This window comes from Lepisosteus platostomus, chromosome 21 (genome assembly GCF_059453375.1).
Source record: "Lepisosteus platostomus isolate fLepPlt1 chromosome 21, fLepPlt1.hap1, whole genome shotgun sequence".
Taxonomy (NCBI): domain Eukaryota; kingdom Metazoa; phylum Chordata; class Actinopteri; order Semionotiformes; family Lepisosteidae; genus Lepisosteus; species Lepisosteus platostomus.
In genome coordinates, this window is record NC_142631.1 from 9980123 (window position 1) to 10002500 (window position 22378).

At 39.2% G+C, this 22378-nt stretch overlaps 1 protein-coding gene across 4 annotated transcripts in view; it reads left to right on the forward strand.

Annotated features, from left to right (window-relative positions):
- The first annotated feature begins 331 nt into the window (after positions 1-331).
- The window catches only part of LOC148644001 (netrin-G2-like), a 70810-nt gene continuing 48763 nt past the window's right edge, over positions 332-22378 (forward strand). The window contains exons 1-4 of one of the 4 annotated variants that reach the window (XM_088615505.1): positions 342-1032; positions 2986-3112; positions 3414-3844; positions 15892-16535. In XM_088615505.1, coding sequence (XP_088471631.1) covers positions 3614-3844; positions 15892-16535 — 875 coding nt within the window. In that variant the 5' untranslated portion in view covers positions 342-1032; positions 2986-3112; positions 3414-3613. Of the gene's footprint in view, positions 1033-2985; positions 3845-15891; positions 16536-22378 lie in introns of all 4 variants that reach the window. The other 3 variants (XM_088615507.1, XM_088615506.1, XM_088615508.1) reach the window with 3 other exon arrangements.

Genomic DNA, 22378 nt, shown 5'->3' on the forward strand with positions numbered 1-22378 from the left:
AATTTTTTATTGAGATGTACGTAACATATTGTACGACCGCCAAATGATATTTTGATGAAAAATGAAAAATGAAAGGCATTAAACATTCATCACTTTTACTAACGCATTTTCTTGTAAACGATTAATTGTACTGACTAGGCGTGAGCTATTTTTAAGTACGCAAAAGACGAAAATTGAAATAGATGGAAATATAAAAGGTAACCATGACAGACGGCATGTGTATCATATTTTCTCTATGAAATAATTGGTTGTCAGGAAAAACCGCGCACAGCAGGTGGGGACTTTATTAGAACTGCAACTCCATGGTGTTAAACCACTACATCATCAGTCTAGTCGCTCGTTTGCACTCACTGGGAGAGAACTGCTTCCTTGTGTCTTTAAAATATTCCTCTATAGGAACTGCTCCTTTAAGCAGCAGAGCCCGGTCGGCTTGTGGGATGGTTCAGTTTCAAGCCTGAGAGAGGAAGTTGCGCAGCCCTTATCGGGCATTGAGATAAAAGCTCAGATAGTGATTGAAAGTGATGGCAAAAAGGATTTAGCATCAGTATTAACTTCGTGCGAGAGGGAGGGAGAGAGGAAGAGAGCGCACGAGAGCGGGGAGGGACATTTTCCATGAAGCTCCTGCTCCTGTATCTGCCCTTGAGCGCACAGGGCAAAGCCGACCTGCTAAAGTAGGGAGAAGAGAGTCGGGCTGGGCAAGAGCTCCCTTCAAAAGTCATCACTTTCACTGATGACATTTCTTCGTCTTTGGAACTTGCTTACTGATATCACTGCGGGATCTAGGGCACCATCACAGCGGTCCGTGGTGCCTTCGCCTCTGTCATTAAAGAAAGTACCAAGCAGAAGAGCGAACAAATGCCAGGAAGCGCATCCCGTGTAAGCGACTTTCAGAAGGGAGTACAGTAGGACTGAATTCAGAGGCGCGTCCCAGTGCTTTTGTGCTGAAAGGACTGCAGCAAGTTGAGAATACTTTTTGAAGGGGGTTCGCGTAACAAGGGAATACAACGCTTACTGTCACTGGCCGCACAGAAGGTGAGCATTAAGAACGACTATCTCAAAAAATTCACTCTGATTGAATGTGTCTGTTGAGTAATCCCATGTGCAATCTATGCCAAAGGCTGAGATACATTTTAGGGATCTGTGTTGTCTGCGGTGACCCACGTCTTTCAGGTTTGACACGATCAAACGACTCAGCCAACAAGTGGAGCCCTCTTTCCCAACTCTTTGAAATACTTTTAAGTTTTCAAAAATGAAATACTAAATAAACAGTGGGCGTCCGATGATAAGCTCTTGTCCCACACATGAACATGTTTCAATATACTCACTGTCATTTAAAACTTCTTTTAGACTCGGTATGATCTGTATAATGAGGTTTTTGAAAAGTACCCGTCCAATCGACTGTCGCATCAATCGTGTACTTGTGCTGGTCACCCCCGCTTCTCCTGCAGTTCCCTCTCTCTTTGCTTGCCCGGCGTCTGCGTTTTTACTTTCCTTGTGCTTCGGTTCTTTTTACGGAATCCCCACAAGAATCGATGAAATCAGATTTACCGTTTCTATTTTTATGCTGCTAACGCGGTGATTTCAGAGCAGTAAGAAGGATGGAAAGCTTTTCCGTGTGCAGGAAGCTCGAGTTTCATTCTTCAGGATGTCTTGCAAGAAATGTTCAACTTAGTGGCCACGTGTGGAGAAAATTTAATTTCCTCTGATAATTACTCGAGGCGTTCTTCTGTCAGTGCTGCAAGCAACCGAAGAGTAGTTTTTTTTTAAATAAAATACAGATACATACTCCTAAATAGCTGTATGTCAGTAATTTGATTACTGAGTATAATATATGTGAAAATGTTACCGAAAGTCGTCAAACATTTTTATTTTATAGTATTTTAGCTTTCACTTTTAAATGTTAACTTTAATCTCAAACAAATTCCCAAACAATTCCAATCACCATTTTTTAATGAAACCTAATTCAGTGGATCTGAATCTTTGCTTTTTTTTATTTATCGCTTTAGATGTTATGTGACCGCTAGTCCTTATTGTATCAATGTGCATAATTTGACTATGATTAATGCATTTACTGTATGCATTTGTCTCTTCGGTTTTTATTAGTACAGTTCCTTTACATCCAGATCATTAAATACATTTCAACAAGCGACTGATCATAACTTGCCTGGCACAGTATAAATCACTAAACATCAAATATGTTAATATACTGTATATTTAATATGTTTATAGTATTGGTTAGTTTTATTTGCCAGTATGTTCTGCTGGCTTACTTGAGGATTCAAGTGTTCATATCAACGGATTTGGGTGTTGGCCGAAATTTCATTTAATATAAATGAGCACTCGCAACTAATTTCTGCACAGTAATGTCTAATTTTAGTGAGATTTTTTGCTTTACAAAGTACAAACTGTGAAAACGTGAGTCATTGAGATGCCAACAAAGAGAATACAGAATACAGAAAACCTGGATTTATCTGATGCATTAAATACTTAGATTGTTCGTCTGATTTCAGTTTCTCAATTGCAGCGTCATTCTTTCCGTTGCTAGTGACTTGTAAAAGTTAGCCGTTTTAAGCCTCTGTGACTAGCGCCCACTGTTTCAGAAGCGCTCATAACGCTAAATACAATAGTATTGTACACATGTGCTCTAAACCAGTGTGGGTTATTACTTACAAACATTACGAGAATGCACCTTACACTGCGAATTCTTGTAAAGCAATGAACTTTAAATCTCTGATGCTCCTGACAAATGTGCAGCGCATGAATGTAATCGCATTTCTTGATTGACACTTGCGTGTAAATATGCAAATAACGTTGTTTAATCGAAAACCATTTTTAAAGTTCAGACACGACGGAAAGCATTAGAAAATAAAAAAAACTGCAAAGTACAACTCTAATTAGGATGAAAAGGGCTGTGGTGATAAGGAGTGTTCCCTGTGTAGTGTATCTGATGCTCTTGGTGATTTCTTTTTGCTTTCTGTTTTGTAGTCTGGAAGCAGCAGAAAAACGACCAAGAGAAACGCGTTTCAACACATGGATCAGTGTCATCCGTTTCTGCCAATTCTCTAGCTTCGATCAAGCAAGCGCTCAAGGAAGACTTCAGCAGTTCTGCCAGGTCTCATAAAGGCACCGTCGAATTCCAGTGCTCGTGTGCCAAGTATCTCGCGAAATTCCGCCTTACGGTACTTCTTGCGATCTTTTCACCCTACAACTTGCGGTCCAACACTAGGTTTCTCAAGGCACAAATAACATGAGGGAACATCCCTCACCATAGATTCTCAGGCAACACAGATAATCACAAATATCCAAAACACATTGTAAAATATTCATTTATTCATTCTAAGAAACTAGTACCTCCAAATCGTACGTATCTGTTGTTCGCACTAAAGCCATCTGGTAATTGTTTTGAACCACAGACACATCATCTTTCCTTCAAGAACTAACCGCCGTCGTTAGTGGAGTTTGTACGGAGCCACTCAGGACGCTACTCGCTATGAGATCCTTTGATATTTCCACCTGAATGGCCATCGGGTTCCATGCCGATCTTGCCAGCGCTCGTTAAGCCGACTGTGGCACTCTCTGCCCTTCTCCGGATTCTCGGCCACGGACCGTTCACATGGCCCCGGTGACGGCCATGCTCCGACAGCTCGTGTTGCTGCTGCAGTGCGTTGCTTTGACTCTGAGCCAGTACGACATATGCAAGTCCCTGGTGAGCACGGATGACGGCCCGATATGGGAATTCTACGCCTGCCAACCCAAACCAGCATCCATGAAGCAGCACATGAAAATCAAGGTGGAACCAGAAGGCATAACCTGTGGAAACCCGCCGGAGAGGTTCTGCACGTTGGTAAGTTGCACTCTAAGGCCAACTACTGTCTCAATTTGTAGGGCTCAATATCTTCATTCGATTCTTTAATTCAAGGTTTTGTACAGTGTTGTGACGCTTTTGAAACAACTTTTTTCATTGCGTTTACTGCTGTTCTCGACAGGTTTGCTGCCGTTTAGTCTGTTTTCAACCCCGTTTTCCAATGCTTTAAAGTCCATTGAAGCTGCGCATATTCAGGTTAAGGAAAAGAAACCATGTTTCACGGCAAATACCATGTTTATATAGTCGGAAATGTAATTATTATGTTTCTAAAGACAATAAAAGAACTTTCCTTACCCTCTTTCATAAGCAAATGTTGTAGCAACGTACTTCAGAAAACAAGATGTCTTAGATAAAAAAAATCGGAACCACTTCTGCTGTCTCCAGTTGGCTTCATATTAGTGCTTTGGTCCTTTGGTGTGGTCTTTCTGATGAAGAGGCAACACCTACATCATTATTGTGACATAATACTAAACAAGAAGAAACACACAAAAAGACAGGTCTCCTGTAAGGAAAGTTTCATGAGATTCAGGAGATGTTAAAGGCATCTCAATTAGGGATTCAGAATGGTCAAGGAAATTGACAAAAACAGCCTGAAGGACTACAAACTCAACAATGAACTGAGAACTTGATATCCCAAACAGAAATGAACAGTTAAGAGTGAAAACACAGGATAATTCTTCTCATAACAAGCTGCTGGATTCTGAACCAAAGTACACAGCTATGATGCAGAAAATGGCTTTCTTGGATCATTCAAGAAAATACGTGATTGTATTCAAATATCAATTAGCTATTGACAGCCAAATGAGCTTGAGGGACATTCACAATCTCCTCTCATTAGTAACCTTCCTTATGCAGGACATAGGATCAAAGTTGGTACATAGTCAGGGCTCTAACACGAAGCCTACAATAATTTAGATTTTGCTAAAAAGCTTGGGTAGTTTCTGCTCACCCTGAGGTGAAGATAATTCAGCAAAACAAATGCATCACATAGACAGTAGGATCTGGGTATAGTAGGAGTCTTTTGGGACTAAACTGCAGCTGTTGTTCACATAAGGATTGTGTTGGCATTGCTTTAACAGAGACTGGGAAATTCAGCTTGATTTCAAATTATTTCAATTAAACAGCACTGAAAGCTTTTCAATTTCCCATGAAGGGGCTTTTAATGTGAAAAACATGTCATCAGAGAATACAAGACAAAAAAATGCTGTTGTGGCACTAAAAAGTGCTGTAAACTAGTTCTTTGCTATACAGTACCTGGTTAAATAAGCCTTTCCTACAGCCCAAGGGGGTATTATATTAAACTTTTCATGAACATCAAACAATACAATTTAGGAGACCAAAAACAACTTAAAGAAAACAAGGGCTAGGAAAACAAGACCTATGACTGAGTCTTGAGTTCATTTATTTAAAAGAAAACAGGACCATCAGGAACATTCTCACAAGAGACAGCAATTTCACTTTAAAAAGCTTACCGAGGATTCTGAAAAAAAAAAAAGCTGCATTAAGGCATTATTGTGTACCAGTAACCTGAGAAGTTCAGTAGATACTGGCAGGAAATATGTTTGGTCTTCAGGTTTTACTTGGGTTTTGATATCATAAGGTAAAAGTAGACTTGTACCCTTGTTTTTTCCCACTTGCACACAGCATAGGGAGAAATGAGAAGATTTGAATTTCCATGATGTTTTAGGTCATTACTGTCCAGTCTTGATTCTGGAGGGTTGTAGTCCTGCAGATGTGATGTATCTCTTTAAAACGCAAACAGCTTCATAACTGAGACAAGTTGTTAAATGGCCCATTTAAGCCAGTGAGCTGTAGAAATGGGTAGCTGAAGACCTGAACTGAACTTAAAACATCGCAGATCTCCAGGACAAAGTATGGACAGCCCTATTTAAGATTATTTGAATGAAGATATAGAGTATATTACAATCACAACCAATTACTATCTCACACGAATTACTGAGTGACACAGTTCCACAATTCCTTTTAAAAGAGTCTGAAGTGTTGGATAAGTCAATTATCTGTGCATTTCATCGGGCCATAGTATGAAAGACAGAACCCAAACTTATGGATGCCTGAATACTGAAAATAATCGAATTATTTTCATTCATTACACACACACTGCCATATAGGCATAGCTTGAAGACATTTTGTAATGAAGTTAACTGCAGCATGATGCTAAAACATCTTTGTGGTACTTCTAAAATATGGAAAGTTTCATCTTTGATAGTATGAACCAAAAAATCTCTGCTTGTTGGCAGTACAGTAGTTAATCTGCATTAGAGGGATGGGAGAGCCTGTTTTGGGACATCAGCCAGAAGGTTGATTGTAAAATAATCCGATGAAGGATTTCTCCAGCAGGATGTAAAAAACGGAGCAAGAGTACACTGATCGCCAGGTTGCCTTTTCATTCTTTCAAGTCAAATTGTTACATTTAGGACAATTTTGTATAGAAGAGATTAAAATGAAAAGAAAAAATGAAACATGTCTGGGAGTTCAGCATTGCATGTGCAACAAAGTGTCAAACCATCTGCAAAGAGATCTGTGCACATTGAATCATGTTGCAACTAAAAAAAATAACGTTGCTTGGGTGAACCTTAACTCTTAATTTGCTACACATATGAAGGTGTAACTGTGAGCTAGGAATTCCCCCTCAAGCCGAAGAGTTTCTTTTATTCTAGTCTCTAGTGATGCAGAAGTTCTTCTGTGTGAGAGAATAAAGCCAAAAGTCAGTTTTTGTAATGTTAAACCAGTAGATCTTATCTACTCCTTCTTGTCTAACCAAATTGCTGCAAAATAAGAAAAGCTCAGAAGTGCTTGTCAGGACGCATGTCCTCATACCAGTTCAGAAAATCTACAGCGTTATTTATCATAAGGTTAAAAAAATATCCTCAGGCATTTTACTGTCAAAGTGAATGTAGCTGATTAACTTTTTTAACTTTCAGTTTTTATTTCCCTCTCACCTATGTTTCTGATTTTTCCTTTACTTTGGGAAGTCTGAAACTGAGAGGAACCATCTCTTTCAAATCTGAATTAAGACCTTATTGATGAGCAAAGAGGGAGCAAAGTGAGTTTAATGTGTATTTTTAGATGAGTCTGCTAATAGTTATTAAAACAAAATACAGCACTTAGGGAAAGCACTACAAATGCTGCAAAAAAACATTTTCATTGCAAAAGCTCTTGATGAATTCTGTTTTCTCCGGTCCTTAAATTTAACTTGAGAAGGATGTGCAATGAAATGATACTATGAGATCACGGCAATGCAGAGAAAAAAAAACTAAGAATATTTAAATCTTTGTTCTAAAAATGCTGATTTGTCATTGCAAAGTTGTAAAAGCTCTTTGACAGCCCATTAAAAGAAACATAGTGATCTTACATTGACTCTTGGCTTTTATAAGCCCAGCTTCTTAAGTTATACAAGTCTTTCTAGCTGATGAAATATTAATGGGGCCAATATTGGTTTTCCTAACAAAGTTTAGATGTAGTGCACTGAAGACATCAGCTCGGCTATGGAGGAGGGGGGTAGTAGTGTGTCCTTCTGTGTAAGCATTTTTTGATTGGAATCGATACAGCCCACTGCACTGAGAGCAAGTAATTTTGTATAAGAATAGTGGAAATAGGGGCTACATAGTTAATTTGGAAACAGTTTTGGGAAACATCGAGCAAATGTTTGGACAGCCTTGTCCTGCTACTCAGATTCTTCTGATTCTGTGTCAGCTCCAGGAAAACAAGTGGCACAAGATTTTCTAAGGCATTTTACAAAAATATCCCGCAGGTTCTTACAAACGTTCACATACCATGATTTTCATAGGGGGCACTTTTGTTATTTTGTCATAGTTGTTTGGCTGTAATAGTGTTTTGTAAACCTGTCCTGAATTGCCCTTCATTTAATAGACTGCAATGCCCCAGTATGTACTGAACTGTAAGATTAGTGCATGTTTTATATGTGACTTAAACAATGTATGTTGTAAAATGTATGATCAGGTGGTTCTTTGATCTGAAACCCAGGGTATTAGAGGACCTCCTGGGAACATTTTGTTAAATTATTGGATTTTAGTCATTATGTCAATTAAGCAGAAATGAAAATTAGATGGTAATTTAGGATTATATTCCACCTCAATGTTTCCACAAAGTAAAATACTCTAGGTGCTGGTAAATTTGCATTGATATAGTACAGTATATTTAGGCTCAACCCTTGGATAATAATTCTAATTATTAATGATAATATTCTAAAAATATCCAGTCCAGCAGCCTCACTACACAACACATGATGGAGAAACATGAAAAATAGCCTCACTAACTTGAGGAAGGTAAGATTGTACAAGACCAGAGCTGAATTTAACCAGGACAGTATTAACACCCTCACAATCATTACAGAATATAGCTTCAACCAAATTAAAAACAACAGAGAAAGACAGACTAACAGGATAGTGTTTAGCTTGACACTTGTTGTCTGGTCTACATAGTTTCAGCAGAAGATCTTAAACTTTTTCATCCTTACACTTTCTGACCCCTTTAATTATCATTTTGCCTTAGTTAAACCAGCAATAAGGTGCTACTCAAGCAACCATCAAAATTGTCCGGTGGTCCTAGATACTGTCCTTTTCAGACAAGACAAAACTACAATGCAACCTTTCAAAGTTTCAAAGTTTATGGCTCTTTCAATTATTTTAATTTCTGGGCAGTCTGATCAAAAGACTGCAAAGACTTGGGAGTTTACTGTGAATTCAGAGCGTTTAACACAGTATTCCAGCTCTGATTTCCTTTTTCTGAAATGCATTAAGAAAGTTCTGTCCATTTTTACAGATTGTCACAACTCAACATAAATTAATAAAGGAGCTGTCAAATGTGCAGCTGAGCGTGTTTCTGAAACCTCTCAAGAAACAAATGACTAAAGGTTACTAGTGCAATGAAAAAAAAGAGGCAATATTATCTTTTTGCCACAGTGTGTCTACATGGTTAGTGTGTAACAGATTGCTGGAGATAAGTTAAAGGCAGTGAGGCAAAGTGACAGGTCACTGGATCTAATCGTAGTAGGTGAGTAGGTGAGCTTTGAAGGGGGAGCTGGAGATCTGTCAGAGGTGGTGCAGTTCTCATGTTTACGAAGGAGTGTCTTGTTCTCTTGGCAAAACTGGTGTGTTTGTCTTGATCGATATAATGTCAATAGGTTGCAGTGCTGCACACAGCTTTCTTCTAAAAAAGAGAAGAGGAGGTGAACAGACATTTAAAAATGTTGAACATATACATGAGATAATGGGCTGCTGGAGAGTGAAAAGGCCTAGGCTGGGCAGGGCATGCCAAAATACAAATGAATTGCCCAACCCCTAAGCAATATTTAACAGCTCATAGCTTTTCTTTAGATCTGTCAGCAGACATTACATATACAGGCAGCGTTTATGCTTTCATCATATGATTCAGACCTTTATCATTTCAGTTGCAGTTCCATTGGGTCTGCAATGTTATGCAATATGTTTTTGAGCAGTTTAGTGAGAAAAGTAAGTCAGACTCAGCCAAGTCATGAAAACCGTCTTGCTAAAAGGACTGCAACAATTAGATGATCACTGGTTCACTCTCACCATGTTGATTTCATTTAGGTCAAAATCATGCCAGGTGTTATGATCAGTGCTAGGGCATGCTTCAGAACAGAATTTCATTTGGGAGCTGAAATGCCTATAGCAATTTAAAATAAAGAAATCCTGTTAGATTATAAATTATTAAAAGCATGTTTTCTTTTATACAGTCACAGTTACAGTTTGTAACCTTTTTGAGAATGAATTTAAGAATGAATCTCCTGATCTGTGGAGGTACAAAATGTTCTGAACCACTTCCTACTGGACAACATTGCCAATTACTGTATATTGTTATCCAGAGAAACCTGTGGCCTGCTGGAAATTACTGTTATTTAATTTAGGAGAAATAACACAAGAATGACTCAATGGCTGAGTAATAAAACACACTTACATAAATACAGGATATATTATTTTACTCAAGTCCAACAATTGGTAATGATTTCTTGGAAGAAACACTCTGAAAGCCTGTAGTTCTGTATAGTCACTGATTTGTTAGTGCATGTGATTGATTCTGCTAACCACATCAGAGAGATTATTTTGTTCACTTTCTGCACTGCAATGAAGATTTTACATACAAAGAAATAATAATCAGAGGTTTTTGACTTATAACGGGCGAGCTCATTTTTCTCATTTTTCATTTTTATTTGACTTTTTGCCCCCGCCTTTCTTATCTTCAAATTACCTCTTGTCTAAAGCACATTGTGACCCTTACATGAACAAGCTCTATATAAAAGGGAAATGGCTATGTAGCAGTCAGAGTATGGCACATTCCATTGTCATGATGACCTTGTGGAGGATTCTCCAAAAAAAAACAGCAATTAGCTCAGCCAATGAGCAGATAAGGAGAGGACCAGCTTTTTGTTTGCTCCCAATTTAGTAACTCCATTTTCCCAAGGAGCTCTTTCCAGCTCATTAATGATTTAGAGGAATTTTGACTCCTTCCCAGACGACAGGATATGGCATCTTTTGTGCAGAGGTTTTCTTCTTGTTGATGGTTTTGGCTGCTGTTCAGTTTGTACAGAAAGATGGGTAATGATGGAGAGGAGGGAGTGTGAAGGGGGTAGGGGGTGCATCTCAGCTTAGCTCAGCAGAAAGATGAAACTAGAACACCCTGTGTCACTACTTATCCTCCAACACACTCTGATATCATCTAGGGGCAAGAAACGGTTTTCTGTTAAGTGGCTTCTGGTGTGACCAGACCAATTCCAAAAGATCTGATCACAAACACAGTGTGAAAAGGGGAAATCAGCCTCAATTTTGCAGGCTGTGCTCCACAGTAGTGTTACTCATTTTAGAAAGCAAAACAGCACGTGCTAAAAATAGCCTTTGGAATACATACAAAGCACATATTTCATTTGATGAGCCAATGGGTTGGAAGAATTTTCTTAACCTGGACATCCTCTGTACGTACAAAACTTGAAATATCATACCTTTTTTTTAAATAAAAGCTGACATCATTGTAATCAGAGGAATTCTCAAGGACTCTTCTTGAGGCAGACATTATTATGGGGCTTGTTAACGTAGGTACACAGGGACACTAGCTGCACCATCATTTGATGGAGCAGCTCTCTTGACTGGCAAAAAAGCGAGAGAAAAACAAGAAGGTGGAAAAAATAGGAATCCCAAATGATCTAAAGCAAAAGTAACAAAATCAAGTTTTGAGGTAAGTTTTAAAACATTCAGTGGCTCAGGGGTTTAAATTCCATAAAGGCAAAGCATTCCACAATCATAGTATATCAGGAGAGCAGGTTTTCTTTTCCATGATGCTCAGTTTGGATTGAATGACAAACAGTTAACTAAAGAGCACAAAATAAGAGATTATGTTGAGAGTAGGCTGTTTTTGTATGAAAGAACAATAGCACAAATTTGAAAATCGGTTCTAAAGGTAATAGGCAGTGTGATACAGGGAAGAAAGGAGACAGGTGATTATACCAACATTTTGGATACTGCATGCTTTTGCATAAACTTGAAGTCTGTCATAGAGAACCCGGCCAAAAAACTCGATAAGAGCAAATCCAAAGTGCCGCAGGAAGAAAACATATGTCACTGGTTCTGGGAATTTAATATTCCTGTGTTACTAACTAGGCATTTAAGTATGTGACAGGGTCTGGTTGCTTCACGTGGTTCGTGAAGTTGCTGCTTGGTCTCCTTGTTATCTTTCCCCAGGTTCTTGCCATGAACGTTGTATGAGCCTACACAGCATCTGAGCAAGTGTGTCCATCAGTGCATGAGAATGAATCTATTTTGGCCTCAACAGGCATTGCCCACATGAAATTGTTGCCATCTGCCTGTGTTTATGCATGAGAAGCTCTTTGGGGGTTCTGAAAACCGAAGTTGTTCTTCTGTGTCATATTCCTGTGGTGTTACTGCCTCATGATAAATCTTTTGGTTAGCATGTGCAACCTTGAGGAATTTAGAGATGAATGTGTGTTTATTTAAATACATACAGAATTATATACAGATGGTAGTTTTCATTTTAATCAGTGGTATGTAGACTGATCCAGAAAATCTATGGGGTCACCATAAATCACCCATTCCTGAAAATTGGAAACACTTTTTAAGTTAATGATCATTAAGCAAGTAATTTGTTCAATTAAGGGGACTCTTGTCCTTGAGGAATTAAATTAAGATTTTTGCTTCAGGTGGCCTCTGAATTACTTATTATAGCCAATCACCTACTTAATTACTCACAATCAATTTGTACCCTGTCTTTTGAGATTAACGATTTAATTGTTAGCTATAAATCCTGTTGGATTGCGGTTGTTCAGGAGAAAGATGGAACTACTGGTTTAAATTGTTCCTTATATTAATAAAAAAAAGGTTTTGTGCTGATTGTCATGACCATTTGTAAATAAAATACCTTGGACATTGATCAGAGCACTGAGACATGTGAGTACAAAAGGTTACTGATTTTCAAATGAAGTCTAAATGACTTTGGCAATAGAATGAGAACCTGTTAAAGTACACAGTCAGAGTAACAAGGAAGTTGAAACTAACAGTTTTATAGCTTAAAGCTTTTAAGTGTTCAAGAATGATCTGTAAAAAAGTAATTAAAATGCCTCAGGGAAATAGCCCTAATAAATTTCTCCACCTACAGAGTTTTATAAACTTTCATTTAAATGTAAGAGCCCAGTAATGGACAGGAAGGCTTTTTTATTTTTATTGCTGTGGAGTTGCTCTCCTCGTGGCATGAGGGGGCTGTTTAAAAGTGGACTTGTTAGCGCTAGGCACTGTCACTGGGCGCCCCCGGAGAGCCTGCTTCTGCGTAATTATCTTGAAAGAGAAGGTTATGAAGAGCGCTCATTGGATAAGAAGCAAATTTCAGAACCTTCTATTTACTCCCTGTTTCATTTTTCTGCCACAACCTCCTTTCCACACCTAATTGCACTTCTGAGTGGCCCTGTTCAATGATCTGAGACAGCTGGCGACATTTTGGAATTATCGTAGCTGCTTATCAGGGGCAGAAACTGCCAAGAGTGCAGGAGAGTCAGAGCCATTGATGTAGTGTGTCAGCTTTCTGTGTGTAAGCGCTACAGAGAAATGGAAAAGGCGGGAAGTGTTTGGCAGATAAGCAAGCAGTATAAAAGAGACTCTTGTACAAACTAAGGGCAATTTTTGTTTTTTCTACAGTTAATTACCATTTTTATTTTGTGAAATAGCTAGCACAAGATGCTTCACAGCATCTTCTTACCTGTTCTTTTCCAGTTTTCCTGAATGTCCTCAGACTTGATGATTTGAAAATGTGAGACAGCCCGGCTTTCATCAGAAGGCAGAGATTCTCCTCCAGAACCAAATCTTTGTTCTCAGAGGAGTGGAAACACGGAATTTGTCAGCTAATAAAGTACTTGTGGGAAAAACAAAGGTCTATTGTAATTAAAATTAGAAGCCAAATGCAAACTCTTTTGCAGTTCCACATGTATGCTCAGTTGTGTTCACAAAAATCTGATTAATTAAGACTACTAAATGTATATTTAGTAGTGGTAATCCATTTATGACAGAGAACAATTATTGGTATTAATTATTGGTATTAATAACATTACCATTTGCAAATTAAAATTCATTATGTATATGGATAGATTGTAGAACTCAGTTCAAATTACGTTTCTTCATCTATATCCATAAAATTTAGTCCAGTGCGTTAATACATTGTAATTCCACATTTTCAGAAGGGATTTGGCAGGGCATGGGATTTGGTGGTAAGTGATTTATGTCATGAATACAAATGTCTATACCCAACAGGCCCCACAAGATAAAATTACACATGGCAAATTTGGAGCAAGGCCCTCTTTCCATTCAGCTAAGACTCCTTATAAGACTATTAGTTAATGAATTGAGCTGTGTATCCCAGCGGACTCCAGATCTAGCTACTGATCCAATAGTGAAGGAGACAATGCTTCTTTAATTTATGCAGGAAGCTATTGTCATTGATATTATTATTATTATTTGTAACAGCTGCACGATGCCAATGTTTTTGTCTGCTAACTAATTAGATAAAAGAAAAGGATTTCAGCACAGCCTTCAGAGTGTTAAAATTAGGCTCTGGCAGCAGTATAGACCCCTGCTGTTTGTCCCTTACTTCAACTCATTCTTCATATTTACCAGATGCAGCCTTACTGTTATTCCCTAGAGGTAGGCAGCACACCAAGGCTGATGAAGCACTTTTACTGCCTTCTAACAGCCTCTGTGCTGTACTCCCCCACATATGCACATTGCTGTCCCATCACAAATCTAAGGCTAATGCTCCAACAAAGAAGCACACCTGTATAGACAGGGTTCAGTTCTGGATCAAAAAAATTCAGATTAGAATGGGACACACCATTGTACTGTACATTCTGGCTAGAGACATATGGGAGGTAAGTTGTTAGGATTGATTATTATGAGCAAATATATGATATGTGAATTCTGGGGATGTCTCCTGCAGTTTTAGAGTAATTAATGATTTCCTCTGTGTTTTTTAGCTTTATTTTGTAAGGCCGACGCCTGAAGGTTGCTGGAAAGGTGCTAGAAATAAAAGGCAGGCCGTTATTTTCCCACTGAGCAAGCTGTTGGCAGCCTGCCTGCTCCACAGTAAAAGAATTAGTCCATTTACCCTGAGAGGAAATCAGGCCCAATAGGTTCTGTATCAGTGCATGTCTGATTTTCTTTTTACCAAGGCTCAAATGCTGCTGAATGAATGAATGAACGATCACATTTCTGGTGCATTAATTCACAGGACCAAGACCTGCTAGCTCATCCAGTTTACTGCATTTAAATGGATTTTGCAGCTGCCAAGGAGCTGCCAAAAGACATCCACTCAATATGAAAAGAATGAAAATACCAGTAAAAATTGTACAAAACCAGGTTCAGATTAATAGTCATTTTTTTGCTCAGTAATACTTCTTTGGGGGGTTACAAAATTCATAAAGTCCAAGAACAAGTGACCAAAACCACTGGTCTTTATGTTTCTCTAAGTCATAGAAATGAAGTCTTAAATTTGCATAAATGTGACTGCATTTAATGTGAAGCTAACCATTGTATCTAATTATAGCATTAATTGTATATTTGGATTTCCCATTAAAACAGTAAAGACGATTTCCTCCAGGATATTGTAGTCATGCATTGACCGGCTAACGATGTTACCATTAATCCAATTACAAATTTGTGTCAACAGAAGGGGAATAGCACTGTACAAGACAAAGAACAAGCTAACTGCTTGGTTTCAAGTACAAAGATATTACTCTGGTTCTTCATAAAGTAATTGTATTCAGTCCTTTCTAATCTATTCAAACAAAGATAACATATCTTATGCTCTGTAGGTTCTGTAAGCAGTGTAATATAAATAATTACAAGATCCAACTTTGAAAACAAGTTTCAAAATGTGATCAATATTTTTTCTATAGTTTGCATTGTGGTATTGCATAATTGCTAATTGGTTTGTCTGCAAGCCAGTTCACACTCTACACCCACTGGAGGTTGTAGGCAGAGCAGCGCCCTCCAGTTCTGAAGAGGTTAATCAAGGGACACTTACAAAGTTCACATGCTAGGATTTCCTTGCTGCTACTTTGTTTGAGATACAGCATGCTTTGTGACTTCTGCATAAACGCTGCACTGTCTAAAGCAGAATTAGAGCAGCTTTTCTTTTCCTGAGAAAATGTGGTTCCTTCCAGGAACCTGATTAAGCAATTAGTTATACTATTTTCATGTATTGATTAAAGAAAGTGCAAAGATCAAATGAAACAGATACAAATATAAGGCTGCATACTGTATATAGACTCAGTTTGATTTAATATGCAAAGACTGTAACTACCTTACATTTCCATAACTGTGATTATTGATAGCAGCACATAATTTCCAGTAAAGAGGAAAAATAGACGTTTCAGACTGCATCAGGGAAGAAAAAGTTAACTGTCTTTCTTTTTACTTATTACCTTCCCCATTCCCTTCTGTGGCTGACCTCCAGTCCTTGATTTGTGTGTTCAGGAGAATCCTTACCTGTGCAGCGACGAATGTGATGCCTCCAACCCTGACCTGGCCCACCCTCCCTCGTTCATGAACGACACCGAGCAAGATGGCTTGATCACGTACTGGCAGACTGTCACGTGGAGACGCTTTCCAGACCCCTTACTGGCCAACATCACCTTGTCCTGGGGCAAGAGCCTGGAGCTGACGGACGATATCTTGATCACCTTCGAGTATGGCCGCCCCACCATGATGGTGATGGACAAGTCCATGGACAATGGGCGGACGTGGCATCCCTACCAGTTCTATGCCGACGACTGCATGGAGGCCTTCGGCATGCCCCCCAAGAAAGTGCACGACTTGTCGGCCACCAATGTGACCCGAGTCATTTGCACGGAGGAGTACTCCCGCTGGGTGGGCTCCAAGAATGATAAGAACGTGCGCTTCGAGGTGCGAGCGCGGTTTGCCATCTTCGCCGGGCACAAACTGCAGAACATGAACAACCTCTACACCCGTCTGGAGAGCATGAAGGGCCTGAGGGACTTCTTCACCATCACCAACCTTCGGCTCAGGCTCCTGCGCCCAGCCCTGGGTGGCACCTATGTCCAGCGAGAGAACCTCTACAAGTACTTCTACGCCATCTCCAACGTCGAAGTCATGGCGAGGTGAGAAGCTTTGAATCTAGTAACTTATTACCCAGGATGGCTGTAATGGTTTTATACAAAGTGCATTTTGATCGATTTACAATGAGTGGCTCAATGGATTGGATTAGAAAGGAGTGACATGGTGGACCTTAGGGTAGTGCAGTCAATTCAGAGCTTCAGGATCCTGGGTTCAAGTCTAGATCTGTCTGCATGAAGTTGGTATGTCAAACAGGGCTCAATACACTGCGCATGTTACAGAAGTGACATCACCCACTTCAAACCTAGATAGTGTAGAGTTCTGCTGTGGCAAAGGACCCAGTCTCTTACCGCAGTGGAGTTTGGCGCTCTCTAGGGAGTAACACTCCAAGCCCATGAATGACCAAGATTGAATCCTGGCAGAACGGAGCTAGTATACCTGCATTACACATTTTCTCTGTTTGCATGGATTTTCTAGATGTTAGGAACTAGCAGTGAGGACCCTATGCAGAAAACCAGGGCAAACTCCAAAAGACGTAGTCGAAAGAACAATGCGAGGTCAGAAAGCCGTAGGTAAACTAGCCGGTGCAAAAGTACAAATAACCAGAGGCGGAGCCGTAATCCGTAAGGGAGCCGAGAGTCAAAACCAGAACGAGAGCAAAAGACCGAAACCGAAACCAGGAGACGTAGACGGAGAACAAACCAGGGTCAGGAAGCCAAAAACCAAGTAGTGAATAACAGTTAGACTGGGAGTAGCTCTAGACAGTAAGACCCTAATACTAAGCACAGGGGAGAGTGTGAAGCAGCATTAAATAGGCTGGGGAAAAGGGCTAATTGGGAACTGTGCTGGAATGTGAGGTGGAATGCCAATTCCTCCAGGGGCATGGCATAACACTAGAAGTCTAGATCAGTTGGTGTCTATAAATTGCCCCCTGCATCTGGGCCCTTTAATGAACTGGCATCCTGTGCAGGGTGTAGTCCTGCATTGTGCCCTGTATCTGCCAGTGTAGCCCTGGGCTCACCACGGCCCTGTAAGGATAAAGTGGTGACTGAAAATAGTAGGATGGGTTGGAAGGCCGTGTTAGCTATCAAATATTGGTACATAACGTTGTCATAGATATTAGCCACCATTCTCCATTCCACATTCCACTACTGTGAGTGACAATGCTGAAAATGATGTTCTTTTTTAAACAATTGAATGAAAACAGGAAATTGTTGCATGCATATGAAAATGCTACCCAGTACACTTTGGCTATCCTGCCTCTAAATTATGATCATCTTCAATTTTGGTGTACTCAGATTTTTCCGTCTCTTGTAATTTTTGTCTACCCAATTCTCACGCGTATTGAAGATAGGATAGAAATCTATAATATAACTAATGACTTTAACCTTCTTCACTCAAGTAAGGCTTTACACAACTACTGTAAAAAGACAGTACCTCCCAGTTCTGCAGTATCACCTCAGCTGCCACAGGCTCTCCATGGAACAGAAAAGTATTCTGCAAACACAGTGCTAGACATTGCAAAGAGACTCTGCACCAGGGCCTTTAATTCTATTGTTTACAGTTTACGTTAATTCCACAAACACATGCTGTTGAGCAGGTAGGGTTCTTACATAAAGCAATCAGATTTCACCATGCATTTATTCAATATTTCTAATAAATTTCAGATTGCCAGAAAGCTGCAGGTATGATAAATGAAGTATAGCAATTCCCCATAATTACTTAATTGAACCAGAAATTTCAAGACTTCAACTCCAAGGTGGCTGCTGGCTGACAGTGAAGGATGGTACCCAATGAAACTACACTGTTTGATATTTGCTTCAGAAAGGATGTTTATTATTATTATTCCAATTGATTAAACACATTGGTCTCTGAATGGTATTTAATGTCAACTGAGGACTGAAAACAATACACTAAGGAAGATTATATGGAACAAAGCGTGTGTGGGCAATTGCTTGTGAGGGACAGAGCTCCAGTAAGGTCTTAAGGTGATGCTGAGCTGGCTCATTTCGTGAAGTCAGATCCCGTCTTTCGCTTTTCAATAACTGTCCTGTAAGTATTGATCAAAAATGTAACTGGAGACAGATGAAACATATCAGGAAAAAAAAATCCCAGCTCAGCTGTGGAGCCTAAGATGAACAGAGATGAAAGAGCAAGCCTTTTTTTGCTGACATCTAAATCCAGAGCTTTTTTTGCCTCTGAATTTAGTAACACTGAGGCAAATATAAACTCTGTGATAAAATGAATGAGGTTAGTTCTTCTCCTACCAGTAATATAATCCCCCAATCAATAGTTATTTCAGGATATTGGAAAAAAGGAGAAGAGAGGGAGGCCGACTGACTACACTGGATTGAGGGCACAGTGTTATCCGTTTATTCAAGTTCAAATTGGCAAAATGAACCATATTGCAAACCAGGGTCTGCGTGAGGTGGCATGATGTGTTTAGTTGTCTATTACTTGAAATGTAATGCATTAACTTACAATTTCACCATAAGTGAGCCAAAGGAACATAAATGATGATGATGATGTTTCCTAAATGGAGATTTAAATCAAAATAAAAGACGTTGAAGTTTTTCATTATGTTTTGCTTTACAACATTACATTAAGATGACTGTAAAAAAGGACTTCTAGTTCAGTTAAAAGGCTCTTTTAAAATCAGTAAGTGTTGAGGAGAGCATAGAGTTGTAATCATTAGTTTGTGTTCTAATTTCTTTTAATGTAGTGCACATTTAAATCCATAATGTAACAAAACAAGCACTGATACTGTTATCACCTTCTTGCCTCTGGAAAAAGCTGTTTATATAGTTAAAGTTTGAACTACGTTTATATAGCAGAAGCATGGTTTATGGGTTAAATTAAAGTTAAATTATAAGGCAGGAAAAACACTGTAGCACTGTTTCTGAAGTGCATCAAAAACAGATCATTTAAACATTTTAGCAAAAAGTTCAAATGGATATTTCTGAATTCTTCAACATAAGACAGACAAATTGCTGACCTTACAACAGTTGATCTCTCTCACACGGTCTTTTTCACTCATATGTTTTTAGATTTCTATTTAACAAGGCTACACTTTAATTCCAGAACTACCAGCAAAATGAAAGCAAGAGCATTTGTTTTTGGAGTGGCAGAAAGCATGAAAAACACTCTCTAGGAAACCTCTATGATAGGATAAATGAGCATACTGAGTTATCAAATTTAAAGTATCCGCAAATACCGAGTTAAATGCATATTTTATATCCTGTGTATGAATTCTTATTATTACAACAATGGTCTGTAGAAGAATGGTAAAGACTTGGCTTACATTAAAGTCAGGATAGAAGTTTATAAATTCCATGTTTCTAAACTACACCAGAGAGGATTAAATCATAAAAAGGGTTTCTAGCAGTCTCTTAACCATCTTTTCCAAAAGCACTTAGCAAATGAGCTCTGGAGTCTAAAGAAATAAATGGGGAAGGTAGATGTGTTAATAAGATCTCTGTACTGTCAAGTGTAGCCGATACTTCCTCCACAGTTCATTTCCTCCGTAGTTAACAACGGTAATCAGCTGTAATTGAAGTTAATCAAGTATAAAAACAAAAGGCACCTGTTTCTTGTTGAGTAAAATGCAATAATATCTCATTGATTGAAATCTCTTATCTTATATACTTATCTATAAAACCTATTTTAGGGGTTATTTTATTAATGTTTATTTTATACTGGTTGCAGATTTGGACATTTCAGGATTATTGCCAAAATTATCAAGAGACTTGGTAAATTTCTTTTTTTTATTATTATTATGCACTTATTTCAACCATTCTTATCGCTTCAATATTGTTTTACAAGTCTAATGGTCAGTTTGAAAAATCTGCAAAGCAATTTATAGCCTTGTAAAAACCTGTAATGTCTATGAAATTGATGACAATTATATCTAAACTGCTTCTGTACATGAAACCGTAGGCCCAGGGTGCTCACTGATAACATTGTTTATCAATAAGCAGAGAACCTGATAGCCCTTTAAGCACATTCACAAGACAGCAAAAGAGGAAATCTTCAGGTAAATATAGCTCTGTCAATAAGTTGTAACCTTGGTTAGATTTATGGGGAGAAAATAAGACAGAGGTCAGATGGCACAGAGCACTGAGAATGGAAAAATAGTGCAACAATTTCATTAAAATTAGTTAGGAATAATGAAGTAGCATGATTCCCCTTAAAAATGTAATTAAATGAATTGCAAACAGTATTGCTAAAGACTCAAATCATAACCCGCAAGCCATAATTACAGTGCCTTCAGAACATTGGAGAAGCCAGCTGTCATTTCAAATTAGACCACCATCACATAGATTCTAGACAATAACAAATATTGAATATTGTAACAATACATTTGTTATTGTCTGAAGCAGTGTGATGAGCAGAAATCCCAGGCTAGGACATGGTCTCTTAGGTAGATTTCCAGCACCAGGAGCCACACAATGCCTGCCACCATGGGAGAGTTCAAGGCCACTGGGTGTCCTAAGGGTTTGCATCACCTTAAGAGTTTCATTCTTCTGTTACTTTGGTACAAGAGAGGAAAAAAAAATACTTTTCAAAACAGTCAAATATGTTAGTTATTAGTTACATTTAAAATTTCTGGAATATTTGGAATTATTATTTGGAATATTCATTCATCCATTTTCTAACTGTTTTATGCTATTCTGAGTCACAGGAGAGCCAGGAAGCGATGGGCACAGGGCTATCACAGGGTGCACACAGACACCGATACAGACACACACACTCTCACACCACAGCCAGTTTCCCCAGAAGCCGAAATAACTTACCAGTATGTCATTGCACTGTGGGAGGAAACTGGAGCCCGCAGAACATACAAACTTCACACAGATACAGTAGCACTCCTTGTCAGGAATTAAACTCAGGGCCCCAGTGCTGCAAGGTAACAATGCTAGCTACTGTGCCACCATACTGCCCTATTTGGAATTATTTGTTTTTTCAGGCTCTTTTTCTGTACGGGGCTCTTACAACACAAAATTAATGTTATGCCCTTGCCTGTAAATGTGCAATTTCAAATGCATAGGATAAACCTGGTGGTATGGGGTCAGTTTTTCTATGGAAACATGAGCTCTACCCTTGTGGGTTGTCCACATGAGATAAGACTGTTCTTGTCATAGACCTCAGAGACTGAGGTGCACATGTGCATGCGAAGCTTATACCATACTGTAGCATGAGAGAGGAACATCCTAGAGTTCTGGTCTCAGACTGGAAACCTATTATTTGGGCTGGTCTTTCCCGTCCCAGGATCCATCATTTTTGGATGAACCTGCCCAGATTCAAAATGTTTTGTGTGGCAGGTATCAACTGGAACAAACTATTGGTACAGAATGTCTGGAAGCACCATTCCTTGGGTTTGTAATTTTCCAAGGCTGAATCTGTTTTAAAGGTCTTGTTTAAGCCATCAGAATGAAGTTTTTTCCACAGAACGAGGGGTCAAATTAACACAAAAAAAGAGGTGTTAGTGGGGCCAGCAGGGGGCGCTCACCCTGCAGTCCACGTGGGATCTAATGCCCAAGTATAGTGACAGGGACACTATACTGTAAACAGGCGCCGTCCTTCGGATGAGATGTAAAACCAAGGTCCTGACTCTCTGTGGTCATTAAAAATCCCAGGGCGTTACTCGAAAAGAGTAGGGGTGTAACCCCGGCATCCTGGCCAAATTTGCCATTGGCCCTTACCAATCATGGCCTCCTAATAATCCCCATCTATGAACTGGCTTCATTACTCTGCTCTCCTCCCCACTGATAGCTGATGTGTGGTGAGCGTTCTGGCGCACTATGCCTGCTGTCGCGTCATCCAGGTGGGGCTGCACATTGGTGGTGGTGGAGGGGAGTCCCCATTACCTGTAAAGCGCTTTGGGTGG